This window comes from Oryx dammah, unplaced genomic scaffold (assembly GCF_014754425.2).
Source record: "Oryx dammah isolate SB20612 unplaced genomic scaffold, SCBI_Odam_1.1 HiC_scaffold_21, whole genome shotgun sequence".
Lineage (NCBI taxonomy): Eukaryota > Metazoa > Chordata > Mammalia > Artiodactyla > Bovidae > Oryx > Oryx dammah.
The window spans coordinates 72855480-72877212 of NW_024070205.1; the positions used below are offsets into that span (position 1 = coordinate 72855480).

Below are 21733 nucleotides of genomic sequence, written 5' to 3' on the forward strand. Positions count from 1 at the left end.
ATAGCGTACTATTCTTTTAAACATGTATACTCCTCTCATCTTCTCAACTACTATATTACTAAAGATGGGATATTGCATATTTTAAAATTGATTTCTTCTCCCAGAATCCTATGGTGTCATTTGTGTTTCCTCTGAATTCTCCTTTCTTGTATGTTTTTGCATGGCTGTTACTTAGTTACTTCTTTTCCTTTTAGGAGTTTCCTTAAATGTCTAAAGATCACTGTTGTATGAACATATGTAGGAGTGAAGCACTCAGAATCTCCTTGGGACATGAGTGAATGCAGGACCTTATTTTCACGTCATATGTACACACACACACACTTGGGATAAATGCTTCCTGCCCCGTAAGTGTCTACCAATCAGCCTTGCTGCACCAGTCAGCCCAGCACCAAGGGGGTGCCCTGCTGGATGTTCCTGGATGGGCCCACCCCACCATCTGTACCTCCAAGAGGCCTGGGCTGTTCCCCACCACAAGTGGACAGAGGAAAGAGTCTTTTGCATTTCCCATCCCCTAATTGCTTCAGTAACTCACTCTAACCTTCTCTGAAATGGTACTGAATCAGAGAATTTCTCTTCTGATGTTTTGTTCCCAGGGGGCATTGTGGGTCACGAGTTTTTGCTGCAGGTTACTTTCCCTCCCTTTATTCCTGGGCAACCAGAGTGTTTATTTTGGCCAAATTTGCCAACTCCTAGAGTAAATCTCTTTCCCCAAGATGAGGAAAGGGACCAGGAATGAACATGTGAAAGGGTTCAGGGAATCTAATTACCTCTGCTAAAGATCTTTAACCACTCTCCTTATATTTAGTCCTATGTGACTCTTTTGTGACCTTACTTGCCTCTGCAAGGCATCTGATACCTCTGTTCCTGTCACTTGAGTCTCCATTGCATAAAGCAGCCTGCTTCTGCCTTGTTTCCTCTCCTTTCTCAGCTTAAATGTTACCTTCTTTCTGTCTGTTAAGTCAGCTACCACCCATCCATCTGCTTTGCAGCTTCCACACTTGTATCCGTGTCACCTCATCTACCATCTCTTCTGTCCTGAGTGAAGTCTTTTTATTCACACCCTTCAATATCCTACAGTGTCAGGAGGAAATGGAATGCATTTGTTGAATTGAAAGCTTTCAAATTCAGCTTGGAAAGGGTACACCAAAATTATATATTTATTTCCTATATGTACTCCCCCTTGTTACATAGATATAGGAAGACTACAAGTATTTTGAAACTAAGTTACCACTTGAGACTCCCATGCTTCACAGCTAAATAATTACAGAAACATAAGGTAGAATATGTTCAATTCCAGTTCACTTATTCAATACAGAGGTTTGGAGCATCTAATGAGCTGACCTAATTGAGAAACTATTGCAATAATGCATAAGTGGACCCAGGAGAGTCATGTCTGAATTAAGACAGTAACTGTTGAGAAGGAGGGGAGCAAATGAATTTCAAAACATATATATGTTTTAAAGAGAAATATTTTACAAATTTTGCAATCATTCATCTGGTCTATGGCCATGAACCAGTTGCTTTTTTGCTGTTTAGTTGCTAGTCAAGTGTGACTCTTTTGTGACCACATGGACTATAGCCTGCCAGGCTCCTTTGTCCATGGGATTTCCTAGACAAGAATACTGCAAAATGATAGTTGCCAAAATGGGTTGCCATTTCCTTTTCCAGGAGGATCTTCTTGACCAGAGATCGAACCTGCATCTACTGCACTGGCAGGTAGATTCTTTATCACTGAGCCACTTACGGAAGACCATTAGTTTGCTCGGGCTGTGGTAACAAATGACCACAAACTTGGTGGCTTAATGAAAATGTATTGTCTCAACATTCTGAAGGTCAGTGCTCAAAAGCAAGATGTTCGTAAGGCTGGTTCCTCCTGAGAACTGTGCGGGAAGCCTCTCTCCCAGCTTACAGAAGGCTGTCTTCACATACACATGGTATTCCATTATTCATCTGTCACCACATTTCCTCATTTTTCAAGGACACAGCACAAATAAGAGTAAGGCCTACTGTAATAAACTCATTATAACTTGATTATATCTATTAAGACTTTATCATCAAGTAAATTCGCCACATGAGTGGCGGCTGCGTGGCACAGGAGTGGCCAAGAGAAGATACCCCATGCCCAAGGTCAGGAGCAGTGGCGGAGAGAAGAAACCTCACATCCAAGGTAAGAGAAACCCAAGTAAGATAGTAGGCACTGAGAGAGGGCATCAGAGGGCAGACAGACTGAAACCACAATCACAGAAAACTAACTAATCTGATCACATGGACCACAGACTTGTCTAACTCAATGAAACTAAGCCATGCCGTGTGGGGCCACCCAAGACGGGCGGGTCATGGTGGAGAGGTCTGACAGAATGTGGTCCACTGGAGAAGGGAATGGCAAACCACTTCAGTATTCTTGCCTTGGGAACCCCATAAACAGTATGAAAAGGCAAAATGATAGGATACTGAAAGAGGTACTCCCCAGGTCGGTAGGTGCCAAATATGCTACTGGAGATCAGTGGAGAAATAACTCCAGAAAGAATGAAGGGATGGAGTCAAAGCAAAAACAGCACCCAGTTGTGGATGTCACTGGTGATGGAAGCAGGGTCCGATGCTGTAAAGAGGAATATTGCATAGGAAACTGGAATGTCAGGTCCATCAATCAAGGCAAATTGGAAGTGGTCAAACAGGAGATGGCAAGAGTAAACGTCAACATTCCAGGGATCAGCTAACTAAAATGGACTGTAAAGGGTGAATTTAACTCAGATGACCATTATATCTACTACTGTGGGCAGGAATCCCTTAGAAGAAATGAAGTAGCCATCATATTCAACAAAATAGTCCAAAATGCAGTACTTGGATGCAATCTCAAAAATGACAGAATGAGTTTTGTTCATTTCCAAGGCAAACCATTCAATATCACAGAAATCCAAGTCTATGGCCTGACCAGTAATGCTGAGGAAGCTGAAGTTGAATGGTTCTATGAAGACCTACAAAACATTTTAGAACTAACACAAAAAAAAGATGTCCTTTTCATTATCAGTTCAGTTCAGTTCAGTCACTCAGTCATGTCCGACTCTTTGCGACCCCATGAATAGCAGCACGCAGGGCCTCCCTGTTCATCACCAACTCCCGGAGTTCACTCAGACTAACGTCCATCGAGTCCATGATGCCATCCAGCCATCTCATCCACGGTCGTCCCCTTCTCCTCCTGCCCCCAATCCCTCCCAGCATCAAAGTCTTTTCCAATGAGTCAACTCTTCCGCATGAGGTGGCCAAAGACTGGAGTTTCAGCTTTAGCATCATTCTTTCCAAAGAAATCCCAGGGCTAATCTCCTTCAGAATGGACTGGTTGGATCTCCTTGCAGTCCAGGGGACTCTCAAGAATCTCCTCCAACACCACAGTTCAAAAGCACCAATTCTTCGGCGCTCAGCTTTCTTCACAGTCCAACTCTCCCATACATACCTGACCACAGGAAAAACTATAGCCTTGACTAGACGGACCTTAGTTGGCAAAGTAATGTCTCTGCTTTTGAATATGCTGTCTAGGTTGGTCGAAACTTTCCTTCCAAGGAGTAAGGGTCTTTTAATTTCATGGCTGTAGGCACCATCTGCAGTGATTTTGGAGCCCCAAAAAATAAAGTCTGACACTGTTTCCACTGTTTCCCCATCTATTTCCCATGAAGTGATGGGACCGGATGCCATGATCTTCGTTTTCTGAATGTTGAGCTTTAAGCCAACTTTTTCACTCTCCTCTTTCACTTTCATCAAGAGGCTTTTTAGTTCCTCTTCACTTTCTGCCATAAGGGTGGTGTCATCGGCATATCTGAGGTTATTGATTTTTCTCCCAGCAATCTTCATTCCAGCTTGTGTTTCTTCCAGCCCAGCTGATGATGATGTACTCTGCATAGAAGTTAAATAAGCAGAGTGACAATATACAGCCTTGACGTACTCCTTTTCCTATTTGGAACCAGTATGTTGTTCTATGTACAGTGCTAACTGTTGCTTCCTGACCTGCATACAGATTTCTTAACAGACAGGTCAGGTGATCTGGTATTCCCATCTCTTTCAGAATTTTCCACAGTTTATTGTGATGCACACAGTCAAAGGCTTTGGCATAGTCAATAAAGCAGAAATAGATGTTTTTCTGGAACTCTCTTGCTTTTTCCATGATACAGCAGATGTTGGCAATTTGATCTCTGGTTCCTCTGCCTTTTCTAAAACCAGCTTGAACATCAGGAAGTTCACAGTTCACATATTGCTGAAGCCTGGCTTGGAGAATTTTGAGCATTACTTTACTAGCATGTGAGATGAGTGCAATTGTGCGGTAGTTTGCGCATTCTTTGGCATTTCCTTTCTTTGGAATTGGAATGAAAACTGACCTTTTCCAGTCCTGTGGTCATTGCTGAGTTTTCCACATTTGCTGGCATATTGAGTGAAGCACTTTCACAGCATCATCTTCCAGGATTTGAAACAGCTCAACTGGAATTCCATCACTTCCACTAGCTTTGTTCCTAGTGATGCTTTCTCAGGCCCACTTGACTTCACTTTCCAAGATGTCTGGCTCTAGATTAGTGATCACATCATCATGATTATCTGAGTTGTGAAGATCTTTTTTGTACAATTCTTCCATGTATTCTTGCCACCTCTTCTTAATATCTTCTGCTTCTGTTAGGTCCATACCATTTCTGTCCTTTATCAAGCCCATCTTTGCATGAAATGTTCCCTTGGTATCTCTAATTTTCTTAAAGAGATCTCTAGTCTTTCCCATTCTGTTGTTTTCCTCTATTTCTTTGCATTGATCGCTAAAGAAGTCTTTCTTATCTCTTCTTGCTATTCTTTGGAGTTCTGCATTCAGATGCTTATATCTTTCCTTTTCTCCTTTGCTTTTTGCCTCTCTTCTTTTCACAGTTATTTGTAAGGCCTCCTCAGACAACCATTTAGCTTTTTTGCATTTCTTTTCCATGGAGATGGTCTTGATCCCTGTCTCCTGTACAATGTCATGAACCTCATTCCATAGTTCATCAGGCACTCTCTCTATCAGATCTAGGCCCTTAAATCTATTTCTCACTTCCATTGTATAATCATAAGGGATTTGATTTAGGTCATACCTGAATGGTCTAGTGGTTTTCCCTACTTTCTTCAATTTAAGTCTGAATTTGGTAATAAGGAGTTCATGATCTGAGCCACAGTAAGCTCCTGGTCTTGTTTTTGTTAACTGTATAGAGCTTCTCCATCTTTAGCCCCAAAAAGATGTCCTTTTCATTATAAGTGACTGGAATGCAAAAATAAGAAGTCAAGAAACACCTGGAGTAACAGGCAAATTTGGCCTTGGAGTACAGAAAGAAGCAGGGCAAAGGCTAATAGAGTTTTTTCAAGAAAATGACTGGTGATAGCAAACACCATCTTCCAACAACACAAGGGAAGATTCTACACATGTACATCAGAAGATGGCCAACAACGAAATCAGATTGATTATATTCTTTGCAGCCAAAGATGGAGAAGCTCTGTACATTGAGCAAAAACAAGACCGACAAGTGAATGTGGATCAGATCATGAACACCTTATTGCCCAATTCAGGATTAAGTTGAAGAAAGTGGGGAAAACCACTAGACCAATTAGGTATGACCTAAATCAAATCCCTTATAATTATACAGTGGAAGTGAGAAATAGATTCAAGGGACTAGATCTGATAGACAGAGTGCCTGAACAACTATGGCCGGAGGTTTGTGACACTGTACAGAAGACAGGGATCAAGACCATCTCCAAGAAAAAGAAATGCAAAAAAGCAAAGTGGCTGCCTGAGGAGGCCTTACAAATCACTGAGAAAAGAAGAGAAGCAAAAGGCAAAGGAGAAAAGGAAAGATAAACCCATCTGAATGCAGAGTTCCAAAGGATAGCAAGGAGAGATATGAAGGCCTTCCTCAGTGATCAACGCTAAGAAGTAGAAAAAAACAATAGAATAGGAAATACTAGAGATCTTTTCAAGAAAATTAGAGATACCATGGGAACATTTCATGCAAAGATAGATTCAATAAAGGCCAGGAATATTATAGACCTAACAGAAGCAGAAGATATTAAGAAGTGGTGGCAAGAATACACAGAAGAACTGTACAAAAAAGATTTTCACCAACCAGATAATCAAGATGGTGTGATCACTCACCTAGAGCCAGACATCCTGGAATGTGAGGTCAAATAGGCTTTAGAAAGCATCACTATGAACAAAGTTAGTGGAGGTGATGGAATTCCAGTTGAGCTATTTCAAATCCTGAAAGATGATGCTGTCAAAGTGCTGCACTCAATATGCCAGCAAATGTGGAAAACTCAGCAGTGGCCACAGGACTGGAAAAGGTCAGTTTTCATTCCAATTCCAAAGAAAGGCAAGGCCAAAGAATGCTCAAACTGTTTCATAATTGCACTCATCTCATGTTCACAATTCTGAAGCCAGGTTTCAGCAATACATGAACTATAAATTCCAGATGTTCAAGCTGGATTTAGAAAAGGCAGAGGAACCAGAGATCAAATTGCCAACATCCGCTGGATCATCGAAATAGCAAGAGAGTTCCAGAGAAACATATATTTCTGCTTTATTGACTATGCCAAAGCGTTTGACTGTGTGCATCACAATAAACTGTGGAAAATTCTAAAAGAGATGGGAATACCAGACCACCTGACCTGCCTCTTAAGAAACCTGTATGCAGATCAGGAAACAACAGTTAGAACTGGACATGGAACAACAGACTGGTTCCAAATAGGAAAAGGAGTACGTCAAGTCTGTATATTGTCACCCTGCTTATTTAACTGACTGCAGAGTACATCATGAGAAATGCTGGGCTGGATGAAGCACAATCTGGAATCAAGATTGCTGTGAGAAATATCAAAAACCTCAGATATGCAGATGACACCACCTTTATGGCAGAAAGTAAAGAGGAACTAAAAAGCCTCTTGATGAAAGTGAAAGAGGAGAGTGAAAAGGTTGGTTTAAAGTTCAACATTCAGAAAACTAAGATCATGGCATCCGGTCCCATCATGGCAAATAGATGGGGAAACAGTGAAAACATTGTGTGACTTTATGTTGGGGAGCTCCAAAATCACTGCAGATGGTGACTGCAGCCATGGAATTAAAAGACACTTACTCCTTGGAAGGACAGTTATAACCAACCTAGACAGCATATTCACAAGCAGAGACATTACTTTGTCAACAAAGTCTGTCTAGTTAAGGCTATGGTTTTTCCAGTAGTCATATATGGTTTTTCCAGTAGTCATATATGAATGTGATAGTTGGACTATAAGGAAAGCTGATTGCCAAAGTATTGATGCTTTTGAACTGTGGTGTTGGAGAAGACTGTTGAGAGTCCCTTGGACTGCAAGAAGATCCAACCAGTCTATCCTAAGGGAGATCAGTCCTGGGCGTTCTTTGGAAGGACTGATGTTGAAGCTGAAACTCCAATACTTTGGCCACCTGATGCAAAGGGTTGACTCATTTCAAAAGACCCTGATACTGGGAAAGTTTGAGAGCAGGAGGAGAAGGGGACATCAGAGGATGAGATGGTTGGATGGCATCACCCACTCAACGGACATGAATTTGTGTGGACTCTGGGAGTTGGTGGTGGACAGGGAGACCTGGCATGCTGCAGTTCATGGGGTCACAAAGAGTTGGACACAACAAGCAACTGAACTGAACTGAATTCACATTATGAGGTCCCTGTGGTTTGGTCTTCAACATATGAGTTTTCATGGCTCACAATTCAGTTCATAACAGTTCCTTTTCCAATAAAGGTTGACTAAGTTCGTTTAAGGGCCTCCCTGGGTTCTTTAGTGGTAAAGAACCCACCTGCCAATGCAGGAGACATAAGAGATGTGGGTTTGTTCCTTGGGTCTGGAAGATCCCCTGGAGGAGGGCATGGCAACCCACTCCAATATTCTTGCCTGGAGAATCCCATGGAGAGAGGAGCCTGGCGGGCTACCATCCATGGGATTACAAAGAATCAGACACGATTGAAGTGACTTAGCACAAATGCACACAAGTTAGTTTAAAAAGGAATAAAACATTTAAGTAAATTAGAGTGAGGACAATGCAAAGCCTACCACATTCAGGACCTGTAGTCCTAAAGAAATGTAACAGATCACATCTATTAGATGGTCCAGAAAAGTGCAAATCATGTCCCGCAAAGACCCATGCATGTTTTGTCTTTTCCCCAGTCACTGCAGAAGGCACCATGTTTCTCATCTGTCTGTGTACCACAGATATGACTACAGGTGGACTCACTAGTTTAAAACACAGGAGTTAATAGGACATCCTCAACATAAAGGAGTAAAGCATTTTTTTAAAGTAGGGAAATTAAAATGCATTTACAGAAAAAAAGCTATAAGTTGGTACATTACAAAGTTTGATTATTAGTTTATTGAATTTTAGACCATAAATGTATCATGGAGATCATATAAGCCAGAGACTACCAAACTGGGAGGTGCATCAAAATCACCTGGTGATCTTTTAAAAATACACGGCTTCCCAATTCCCACCCTACATATCCTGAATAGGATTTTCACAAATGCATACTTTTTTAGAAATGCTCCAACTGATATTTTGCAGACTGCCTGATCCATATGCCTCGCTTTTAAGTTGAGGAAATTGAGATCATTATAACAAAATCACATAGCATAGAATATATTTAATTAAAAATGATCTAGTTCTGTTTATATATGACTTATTTCATTTTGATCAACCGAAAATCTAGAGATTAGTAGTAGAAAGTACTTCAAGAATATTTTTGTTGATATAATTGATGCAACTATTCTTATTTTTTGTCAAGATAGATTAAAGATATTTACTTCTCTTTAGCAAAATTTTAAGGCCATCCATATTTAATAGTGGTAGACTACAAAAAATAATAAAATCTCGTAAGGCAAAAAGAACAATTTACTAAAAGAGATTTTAGAAACTTACGGATGATGTCCGGTCCACTTCACAACGGCTGCTCAGAATAAAACAGGCCTCAGCATCATCCATCCTAAATGCAGACAGAAAAGGAAAATAATCACACATTGACATATCTATGTGCCATCTGAAAAACAGAGTTCCAACACTCAGTCCAGGGCATACAAAGTACACATAAACTATGAACATCCTTAAGCTTAAATGAAAGTAGGATTTCTTGCAGATCATGATTAGAAACAAAATAATTGTTGACTTGGCTGTTTAATGACAGAAGTTAAAAAAAGTCAAATTTTATTTTTTCTTTTATCATTATATGTATTTTTTCATATATATATATACACTTCTATAAGTTTTAGATGGATTACTTTTTGACTGCAATGCATCAATAAAATTAAGAGAGAGGATACAAAGCCGCTTAGTATTCATAAGCCAAACTCTACTGCACATTTATATTTCCTAGAGATGAATCATCATCTTGTTCCAAATCCCTTTCCTTCACACTAAAGTTCTATATTTCTTATATGTAATAATAAACCATAAGAATGCTTCAGTGCTTGGTAAGCAATGTTCTAAAAACATAACATTGTATATTTTTAAAATGAGGAACTATTTGCCTTTCTGGTTCATTACAGTAGAACAAATTTTTTCCTCCAATGTATTTTCTATGGATAAAAATGATAAAAGTCTATGGAATTAGACCAAATCAAACAGTTTTGGAAAAGTGTGAAGTTGTCATGGTTATTAAGACAATTGCATACCATTTTTTATACATCATCTTCAACAGAGCAACTCAAACTCATGCAACTGACCTTTGGAAATGGTTTGGAGAATTTTACTCCTTGTCTTGCGTGGGAATTGTGCTGAAGAATGTGTTAGTTAACATTAAATCCCAAATTTCTACATGACATAGGATAAGAAATGAACATAAAAATGGTACCATCTTTCTTAAATCAATTTTCTGAGAATTACCAGCCTGCTACTTCTCACTCATCCACACTCCTTTTCCATATCTATGGAGGAATATTTCTGGTAAATGTGACTGATTTGGCTAAGAAATAATCATTAATATTATTAATACTAAATGGAGTTGTGTTAATCCTGGCTCAGTCGTGCAGTCGTATACAACTCTTTGAGACTCTATGGACTGTAGCCCACCAGGCTCCTCTGTCTATGGGATATTTCCAGGCAAGAATACTGGAATGAGTTTCCTACTCCAGGAGATCTTCCCAACCCAGGGATTGAACCCATGACTCCTGTGTCTCCTGCATTCGTAAGTAGATTCTTCACCACTATGCTACCTGAGAAGCGCATTAATCCTAGGTATCATCTAGCTGAGATGCCAATAGCTAATCCTAATAGCTTAGATTAATTGATTAGGTAGTCAAAAGGCTTCATTTATCACAGAAATTCATATTGAACACAAAATAGGCATTACTCATTCTTATCATATGAAGAACTTAACTCATTACTATAAATTAAGCATATTTATTATCTATACAGATGAATATAAAGATCTAAATTATATTACTGTTTAAGCAACTATTTCTTTACAGTTCCTGAATAATGAGTATAGATAGTAGATTGTTAGCAAACACCTAATGCTCTGTTTTACTTGAGGTACTGGGAGACTATGACTTATTCTAGAAATGTCATGTGTATAGTGACAATATATATGAAGTATGCAATCCACTACAGATGCTGATATATTCTCAAAGAAGCTTAATTTTCCAATTATGTACAATTCATTATATCCTGGTAGTTTCTACTGACTTTTTTTGTTTCACAAATTGTTAAATCATTGAAAAAATTCTCAGCTAAATTGACCTATTATATATAAATCAAACATAATGTTAGAGTTCCTGTTATGAGCTATCTAGTCAACTTTTGCAGGAATAAGCAGCAGAAAGAAGTTTGAGAATTTTTTTCCGTTCTTTTCCATCATCCACACACACATACACACACACACAAAAACCCATACACACACAAATACAAGCATACAGAGGACATGTATAAAGAAACAGAACATACACAAACATATGGAGAACATGCACCAACACACATACTCAAGCCATCTGGAAAGAATCAAAACAACAACAAAGAAAAAAAAAAACACTTACGCTATGAAATTCAAGGAAGAGACTTTTAAACCTAACAGAGTCTGTAGGACAACTCAAAGATAAACATGAAGATATATTTAAAAGCTACAAAACAAGAGAAAACATTGAGTGAAGCCACCTCCACTAAGGATCTCTTCTGGCTTCTGAAACTATGGAGGGTGTTTTGCAGAGGCCCTGATTCCTGGAGTCTGCAGTCTAACCAACCACACTCTCACTCTGCTCCCATGCTGCAGTGACCCCCCAAGACTGTGACAAAGCTATAAGACTATGTCATCTTTAATACAGGGGGACAGGCACCTGCACAAGAAGAAGACAGCAACTAAGACCTCTGATTAGCAACTAAGACCCTCCTGATTTCTCCAGTCCCCAAGGACTCTTTCATCTCAGACACCAGGGAACACAAGTGTTATCTGCTTAGTATATAATACAAATTCCTTAAAATCTAAACCCTCACTCACACTGCTTTGGCATCTCACATAGTGTTTAGCCCAAGATTTTTATTTGTGGAATAAAAACAGTATCCAAGGATTTGGAGACTACTCTCGCTGAATGTGGATAACTCAGTTCATCTCCCCACACCCTGAGATGATACCACCCCACCACACTTCTCAATGTGTTGTGTGGACATGGTCTGATGAACAACCCTGCACTGAGAAAGAGGAGCAAATAAGCTGATTTTATATTTTTAATCTTCCCATTTGACCAGCAATGGTGCTAAAGCAAAAATTTGTATTCAAAAACACATCTTGTGGTACTGAAACTGCTAAAATTTGAAGGAGAGGAAAGATATTATAACACTACAAGATGGGAAGTGGACATACTTACTTTGCTCTCAACAGATCCTGGTCTTTAAGGGCCGAACCTTGAAGGTAGATAACTCTTTGTGACCACATTGGAATCTGGAGGATCCTTCGGACCTGCACATCCATTTCAGTAGGACACAAAATCACCACATAATAATCCTACTCAAAACAAAGTGGGCAATGGGATAGAAACAATAATGCTTTGTTTTATACTAGATAGGTAAATAGAATATCTATGAACATTTTGAAATATGATAAAAGAGAAATGAACTCTTACTAACAAATCAAAGTTTGCATTTAAAACCGGGGCATAAAATAACATGAGACGGTAATAAACATTAACAGACAAACATACAAAAATCTCATAAATCAGCATGTTCATCCTGACTTTTTTCAATTTACTTAGCATCAAGAAGAGAAGATAAATCAGTGCTTACACTCAGCACACATTTCAGCCTATGAAATTTTCAATTTTGACTTCAGGGTGTGAAAGTGTTAGTCACTCAGTCGTGTCCGACTCTTTGATGCCATAGACCGCCACGCTCCTCTGTGGGAATTCTCCAGGCAAGAAGCAAGTTGCCATTCCCTTCTCTGGGGGATCTTCCTGACCAAGGGATCAAACCCAAGTCTCCTGCATTGCAGGCAGGTTTTTTACAGTCTGAGCCATCAGAGAACCTCCTTAGGATTTCAGATGGATTCTAAAAAATAAACTACTAACAGCCAGAACTGCTAAGGATCAAGTCATACTTCAATCTTGTTACTTTTAGAATAAAAAGCTGTGGTGATAGTTTATATCAATTTGTAACATTATTATGAGTTGATAAAATTGAAAACATTCTGATGAATATCTGAATGGAAAAGGATTCACAAAAATATTGGTAATACTGACAAAGTAAATTAAATTTGAAAGTTTGTGATCAAAATATTTGAAAACAATGGTTGTTTGGAGAAAATGCAAAATTATTCTCAGTGATAAAATGGTATAAAGCAATTTATCTATAAGAATTCAAATTCTCTGGCAAACGTCCACCATTTTACCACTCTGTATCTAGTGGGAACTTTTGGAGTTTTAAGAGTTCCCTATTGATATTAGATAAAATTAATTACTAGGGATCAAATTTTGGGTGGATTAAATTTTCTCCCAGACAGATTTTCTTTGTGGGTCATAACAAGCATCTGAAATTATTTAATATGAGTAATTTAAAAAATACGTTAAATATGGAGTTACTCCAAAAATTCAAAATAACGTATGTAAAAACAAAAGAATATATTATACAAATTTCACTTATAAGTTAGATTTTTAATCCAAAAAAGCAATATGTTAAAATTTCTCTAAATTATTTAAGAGAGAGATAATTAGAAGTACTCCATACTGTTTTGACTTCCGGATTCTCCAATCTCTTCACGGAAGTTTATTGGGGAAATACAAGTAGTTCTTTGCTGTCTGGACTAGACTAAGTGCATTGAGCAGCAAAGGAGGTGACATAAGTCTACACTGGCCCAGAACCATGGCAAGTGGAAGTGTCTGCATAGACAGAAGAGATTTTTCTGAATTCATGATCTCAATTACATATTGCCCAAATTTTGGTCATTTATTGCTACTATAAATAAGACCAAGTTTCACTCCAGGAAACAAAGGGAAGAATGGAACTTTCAGACTTCCAAATTTCCATCAGTAACACTTGATAAAATTCTGAAAATTCAAGTGAGCAGATGATATTGAAATGATTCTTTTATTGTTTTATTATATGTTAAGTTTCACTATTTCATAAAAATATCATTTATTCACTACCAAAAGGAGAAAAAAGCAATCATTTTAATTCAGAGAAAACCTTTCTTTGTAGCAGTAATATAATTCCATCTGTCTTTCGTTATAGATACAGAAGGAAACTTAACATATTGTGTATTCCTCCAGCATTTTTTTTCTATGTTCCAGGTTATATTTGTAGTTCTTCATTTTCTCTAAATTTGAGCATATAAATAAAAATCCTCCAGAACACAGGCTGTACTATCATTAATTGATTTTGCCAATGTTAGTAGGTATAATCTGTTTAAAGTTACCTGGAGTCTTGGATGTGCATAGAATTCATTTAAAAAGTCCATGAGTAAATCAATCTTCAGTGAGCTGACACACAGAACAACGTGCTTTTCAGTTTGAGCTCTGTGTCGACTATAGTTTCCACCTGACTTTTGTCTCTCCATCCACAAATAGGCCAGCTGTTCAAACTGTAACACATTTTCCACATGTGAATGAAAAGAACTGGACATGAAAATAACAATCAGTGCAATCCATCTATTGTCTACTGGGTATAACTCAATTTCTTAGATGAAACTCTTTGAGATTGAAATGATCAGTGTTCCCCTCAACAAGACTCTTCATAGGATAATTTCCAACTTGCTAATCCCTCCCAGGGCCTTCATGTTTCTCAGGAAACAATAATGAGGTTTTCCTATTGTATCATAACAGGGCACAAAGAGGTTTGCACTTCTGCTTTCTGTCTAGTAGAGTATGCAGCCATATATGTCATGCACCTGGTTAAAGAGAAAAGTCTCATGGTTTTCTCTCACATTCTTCTATCAACTTCAGGCCCACATCACCTGCAAGGGGAGATAACCTTACCACACACACAAGGCCACATTCCAGTCATAGTGTATGCATGCAAGCTCAGTCGTGTCTGACTCTTTGCAACCCCATGGACTGTAGCCTGCCAGGCTTCTCTGTCCATGGAATTTTCCAAGCAAGAATATTGGAGTGAGTTGCCATCATCTTCTCCAGGGGATCTTCCAGACTCAGGGACTGAACTCATGTCTCCTGCATTGGCAGGCTGATTCTTTACCACTGAGCCACCAAGGAAGTAGCTATTATTAAAGGGATGATGAGGGTATGTGGGAGGGGTGTCACTGAGAATGGCGTGCATGATTGGATAGGAGTGGAAAGATCATTTTTACATCTATGGAAAGGATATTTCAAATGGTTGTATAATATAATATATATTTTGATTTGTGTTGGCCACATCCTGTTTATGACCTGCCCACTCATGGACAGCCAGAATTCATTACAGGAAAAAGTTGAAGATTGCCTCTATGTGCCTTCAGTCTCATTTATATCTCTGTGCCTTTGCTCCCTTATCCATTCTCCAAAATGCTACATGTTAGCTATGTACCATCTTCAGATTTTGTTGACCAACATAGTCAATCAATTTTTATTCATGACAACATATGGCCTTTAGTTGTAGTTTCAAGAATCAAAAGAAATCAATGTTTCATAAGTTGATTGTCTTGTACAAACATGCTATAATTGAAAACTATACTTTCCTACAATCCAATAATTAATGTAAATACTCTATATGTAAAAGAAAGCATCTTGAAAAAACTGAAATGAAATGTGAGCTACCAATTGAGACTAGAAGGGAAAAAAAAAACTCATGTTTCTAATACAATTTAAAAAGGCATTTTGGAGACAATTTTAATAATTGACTAGATGGTATACGAGCATGTGTTAATATAGTTAATAAGTCACCCTGCATTTTTGATTAAATGTGGAAGATTTGATTTCATAAGACTTTGCACATTTCTATAAAATTTAACACGGTGGTATTTACCTGGATAGGGAGAACCACAAGAGCAACACAGATCATGGCAACCACAAAAAGCTTGGACGACCACGTTTCTGGAGTCACATCACCAAAGCCCACAGTAGAAAATGTCACGATGCAGAAATAAAGGGAGTCGAAGAGATTCAGCTTCTTTCCTATCCGTTCCAGATGTTGGATTCCACAGATGCTAAAAAAACAAAGATGCGTTACAGTTAAAACTTTCAAATCAGTCACATTACTTTTCATCATTCTTCTGAAAGCCAAAGCACACTTCATAAAGCCACTTGGTAGCTGGGATTGTATATGGTTCAGTACTTTTCTTCGAGAAAATATTTTTAAGTTTTTTCTTACATCAAAGAGAAATAGTCTTATTTTATTTGTAGCCAAAATTTATAGTCCCAAATCACAAAGCATGTTTGAATAATATATAAAATGAATAGACAGAATTTCATGAGTGACTTACACAAACATTTTGAATGCTTGTCAAGGAAACATAGACACCAGAATCCACTAGATCTAATACCCATCAAAATAGCAATAGTCAATAGTCTTTTTTAATAGAGAGACATTTTTAATTTGTATATGTGTGGTACGGATATATGTGTATATATTTCGTGTGTATGTGTTTCACAGTCATCCCTCCATATCCCCAGAGGTTGGTTCCCAGTCCCCCAGGGGGACACAGGATGTATAATGACATAGTCATTTTAGTCACTCATATGACATAGTATTTGTGTATAACCTATGCACACCCTCATGTATACTTTAAATCATCTCTAGATTACTTATAATACCTAATACCATACAAATGCTATAAAATTCATTGTAAATAAGTTGCAAATGCTATGCAAATCGTTGCAAGTATAGAGTAAATTCAACTTCTGGTTTTTGGAATGTTCAAGAAATTTCTTCCATAATATTTTCAATCTGTGACTGGTTGAACCCACAAATGTGGGAACTTGGAATTCAGAGGGACCACTGTATATAAGAAGGGCTTGAGGAGTTAACATTGCAAGGTGACTCTCAAAAGGAGTCTTTAGGTACATCAATTATCTGTACAAAACTATTGGTGGTATTAAAGTAAGGGAGAAGCTAGAAATTTTACAAGATTTTCCCAAAGTAGAATTGCTAAAATAGCATTAGAAATAGTACTGCTACTAGCTAAAAAAAAAAAAAAAAAGGAGGCTATGAAACATGCATATTTGTGCAGTGTTGGAAAGGAATGAGATTTGCAACATAAAAAAATCACCAATAAAACAAGAAGGAATCTAGTACTGATGCATGTTAAAATGTGATAAGCAACAGAAAGATGCTGAGTGAAAGAAGTCACATGTAGAAGGCTATATACTGTATAATTCTGTTTTCATGAAATGTTCAGAAAAGACACAGAAACCATATTAATGGTTGCTTGGAAGTAATGGTGGGAATAAGATGATGAAAATGTTCTAAAACTAGACTTGTGGTGATGACTGTAGAAATTCGTAAATATATTAACATGGTTGTATTCTACACTTAACAAGAATGAATTTTATGGCATGTAAATTATACCTCTCTAAAGCTGTCAAAAGAAATCACTGTGTACTTCTAGATTTTCCTTCCAACTTCTATGCAGAACAAGCACAGATGGCTTGATTATGATGACCGAGAAGATGTGCTATTCAATGTTTAAACTACAGAAATTCCTTGTCCAGCCTTTTAAGACATCTTTACTTTTTTATTCTTTACTTTTCCAACAGCTTATACTCAGCACATGAGCCAGAGTTGGGCTATGACAACATGGGTTAGGCCATATTATTTCTCTACTTAAACCCCTGGAACAGGGAACCCTATTCCACGTAAGACTAAACTCTAATGATCTTTGTGATTCAATGACATTTATCTCTAGCCTAGTCCTCCATCTGACCCCTCCTTATGCCTTTCAGACTAGGTTTCTAGTTTTCTCTAGTTTTCTAGTGGTTTCACTAGTTTCCTCCCTGCGGTTGGCTCTGCCCCAGCTACACTGGCATTCTCGCTTTCTGACCAACATGACAGGCATCACCCAGATTCAGGGTCTTGTTATGGATGACTCTCTCTGGCTGGAACATATGGCCCAGGTATTTCATGGATATTTCCTCACATCCTTCAAGTCTTTACTTCTAATCTGACCATCAATATACTCCTTGTCTTTCTTATTGTGTTTAATTAAAAAAAAATAGTTTTAGTCATTTGTTGAGTTTGATACTGATTGTCCATAAACCTGTAAGAATGCAGCCTATTAGGACAGAGTTATGTGCTTTCTTCACTCACGTTGCCTGAACACCTATATTCGTTCCAAGAACATAATGAGGTTCACTAATAATTCCTGAATGAATGAGAGTCTAAATGTAACATATATATCTTTCTGCTGCCTACATGAAAATGACCAAGTTCTTTATCCTGTTACGATATAAACTAAGTACAATTCATTAAAGAAAAGAAAAAGCACACAAATGTATTTTTCTGACCATTGCCTTAATGGTGGAAGCTAAGTCGCTTCAGTCATGTCCAACTCTGTGCGACCCCATAGACGGCAGCCCACCAGGCTCCGCCATCCCTGGGATTCTCCAGGCAAGAACACTGGAGTGGGTTGTCATTTCCTTCTCCAATATAACTTAGGGGCAAGGCTAAATACTTATTTCTCAAAAGAATCAAATGACATTCCCACCACCTTTTGAAATATTCAAGTTCTTATAAACAAGTAAATTGGGTTTTATTCTCCTCTGTAATTTACTTTTGCAACTCCAGCATTTGTTCAGTTAATACTGCTTAACATGATAAATACAAAATTCGGGAAATTTGAAGTGTACTGACTTATTGAAACCCATTCTGTTCGGGTAATTGCAAGCAAATTGCACAATTAAAAATTACTAAATTAAGTACATTTTTTCTAATCAAAAGCTTTTCTTGAAATCATATTCATGTCACTGTTAGTGAAATTTGCACACATTAATACTAAGTCAAGTCAATCAGGTTACTCATATAACCATCATCATAATAAAAGTATCCAGCTTATCTTTTATAAAAGAAACAAATTACTCCAATTATTAGAGAGAGATTTGCCTACAAAAGACTGTAATCGTTAACTTCGTTGTTGGAATTCATTTTCACATTAAGTTCTGAAAATAGTTATTTCCCTTATGTTTTGTAGTATTTATGCAAAGAATCACATTACTTGAAGGGTAGAAACAATTTAGAAGGGGATTTTGCAGAATTTGTGCTAACATCAATTTCAGAGTTAGGATCTTCAAACTATTTAAGCAAAATGTCTTTCAAATCTCTTCTAGAATTATCAAAATTAGATTTTAAAAGTATTTTGAAATTACTTGTTGCACGTTATTTTACAAAAGTAAATACTAATACATGGGGAAGTTTAACAAAAAGGCTGGGGGAGGTGTGAAGCAGAGACAGTCTAATTACATTATATGGACACAGTATCACTGTCTGATACTAGCTGTAGAGCACCAACATGCAACAGGTGGAGAATGTTAAGAGTATCTGACAACTTATTAGATACTATTTTGGTTATAGGCAATAGAACTAGGAATATTTTAAAGAAACATGAAAACTTATAATATTATTCTATTACTTCTCATATTACTCGACAAACAAAAATATTTTTATATTCACATAGATTACCTATATAAATAATAATTCAACTACTTTTGTTGAGGGAATGTAAAAGGGAAACTTCAGGACAAGTAGATACATAGTTAACTGTTACTTTATTATATAATTGAAGTTAAGACAGTTTTTTAGCTTTGAAACATCTTTTTATTGTATTATGCATAAAAATTAATATTTCACTTATGTTAGCTCTTTTTCCTAGCACTGTGAATGCAGCAGTTAAGTTGCTTCAGTTGTATCTGACTCTGTCCGACCCCACAGATGGCAGCGCACCAGGCTCCCTCGTCCCTGGGATTCTCCAGGCAAGAACACTGGAGTGGGTTGCCATTTCCTTCTTCAATGCATGAAAGTGAAAAGTGAAAGTGAAGTCTATCAGTCCTGTCCAACTTTTACCGACCCCATGGACTGTGGCCTCCCAGGCTCCTCTGTCCATGGTTTTTCCAGGCAAGAGTACTGGAGTGGGTTACCATTGCCTTCTCCAACAATGTGCTACATAAGGATTTGAAGCTATTCAGTGATTATAATCCATTTTAATATAGATAGTTATCTTATTTCATTCACAGATCTCTTTCAAGCCATTATTAAATGGAAACTGTCTCTTCTCCCTGATCATAGTGGATGAATTTCAGTTAATTAGTTTTCATCTGTACCCAGAAGTGATTTTAATGATGGGCACAGATTTTGTGATAAAGTAAATCCAAGAATGAGCTCAAATACAGCATATTCATAATCAAAATATCCTATTTTGTCTTCTTATAAAAGAGATACATCTTTTCCATTAGTCAAAGCTTGAGTAACTTACTTAAATTATATCCTGAATTGAAAATAGAAGTAGGATAATCATATATATATATATATATACACACACACACATATAAGAAGGCTTGATAGTCGTGTCCGACTCTTTGCGACCCCATGGACTGTAGCCTACCAGGCTCCTCCCTCCATAGGATTCTCCAGGCAAGAGTACTGGAGTGGGTTGTCATTTCCTTCTCCAAGTATAATCATAGCTGGTGGATAATAGTAAACACTCTTTTACCTTCAAATTTTCTAGTGATCAAATTTAATGTTTTGTGACTGGGCCATAAACTTAAGACAAAACAGCTCACATAAATGCTTGATCTTAGTGGATCTCTAACTCTAACCAAATTTTTGTTTATTATCCCATGCATGCATGCTGTCTCTTCAGTCATGTGGAACTCTCTGTGACCCTATAGCTTGTAGCCTGCCAGTCTCCTCTGTCCACGGGATTCTCCAAGAATACTGAAGTGGGTTGCCATGTTCTCTCCCAGGGGAACTGTCCCGACCCAGGGATGGAACCCAGGTCTCCTGTATTGGCAGTCAGGTCCTTTACCACTGGGACAACCTGAAAAGCCCTGCCAAAACATTTGAAATTAAATAAATTGCTCCAATTTAAGATTTAAAAATAAACCAATATCACATCATGTTCTATTTGCCTTTTTGTTTAGTTAATATGCATACAAGTTACTCAGATTCATTTGTACTGAGTGACTGAAATGGAAAGCTGCAAATGAATATGATTTTCTTATAATTTCTCTACTAAAAAATACCTATCAGATTTTAATTTAAATGTGATTTCTATAAAAGCAGTAAGTTCTATAACATCTGAATAAAGTGTTTCATAATAGAAAAAGGGTGACCTAATTTGTAAAAGTAAGTCATGTTCATTCATAAAGATATATTTATTGATGGATTACTAGTGCCAGGTATGTGCTGTATGTTATACATGCAGATCCAGGGCACCTTATTCTACACAAAAAAAGTTTCTAAAATCTAAAATGAATGGTTTGACCTCAACTTTATAACCCTATTACTACTGTCAATGCTATCATAAAGTAATAATCAAACATTTATTCATAAATTGATCAATAGATAACTTGATCAATACTTGATCTGACAGACAGAGTGCCTGATGAACTATGGACGGAGCTTCATGACATTGTACAGGAGATAGGGATCAAGACCATCCCCAAGAGAAAGAAATGCAAAAAAGCAAAATGGCTGTCTGAGGACGCCTTACAAATAGCTATGAAAAGAACAGAAGCCAAAAGCAAAGGAGAAAAGGAAAGATATACCCATTTGAATGCAGAGTTCCGAAGAATAGCAAGGAGAGATAAGAAACTCTTCCTCAGTGATCAATGCAAAGAAATAAGAGGAAAACAACAAAATGGGAAAGACTAGAGATCTCTTCAAGAAAATTAGAGATCGGAAGGGAACATTTCATGCACAGATGGGCTCAATAAAGGACAGAAATGGTATGGACCTAACAGAAGCAGAAGATATTAAGAAGAGGAGGCAAGAATACACAGAAGAACTGTACAAAAAGATCTTCACAACCCAGATAATCATGATGGTGTGATCACTCACCTAGAGCCAGGCATCCTGGAATGTGAAGTCAAGTGGGCCTTAGAAAGCATCACTACGAACAAAGCTAGTGGAGGTGATGGAATTCCAGTGGAGCTGTTTCAAATCCTGAAAGATGATGCTATGAAAGTGCTGGACTCAATCTGCCAGCAAATTTGGATTCCAATCCCAAAGAAAGGCAATGCCAAATAATGGTCAAACTACCACACAATTGCACTCATCTCACATGCTAGTAAAGTAATGGTTAAAATTCTCCAAGCCAGGCTT

At 37.6% G+C, this 21733-nt stretch overlaps 1 protein-coding gene across 1 annotated transcript in view; it reads right to left on the reverse strand.

The window, feature by feature from the left end:
* The window catches only part of KCNT2 (potassium sodium-activated channel subfamily T member 2), a 1342824-nt gene that overhangs the window by 1108978 nt on the left and 212113 nt on the right, over window positions 1–21733 (reverse strand). The window contains 4 exon segments of the mRNA XM_040262901.1: window positions 8933–8996; window positions 11866–12002; window positions 13905–14069; window positions 15446–15626. Coding sequence (XP_040118835.1) covers window positions 8933–8996; window positions 11866–12002; window positions 13905–14069; window positions 15446–15626 — 547 coding nt within the window.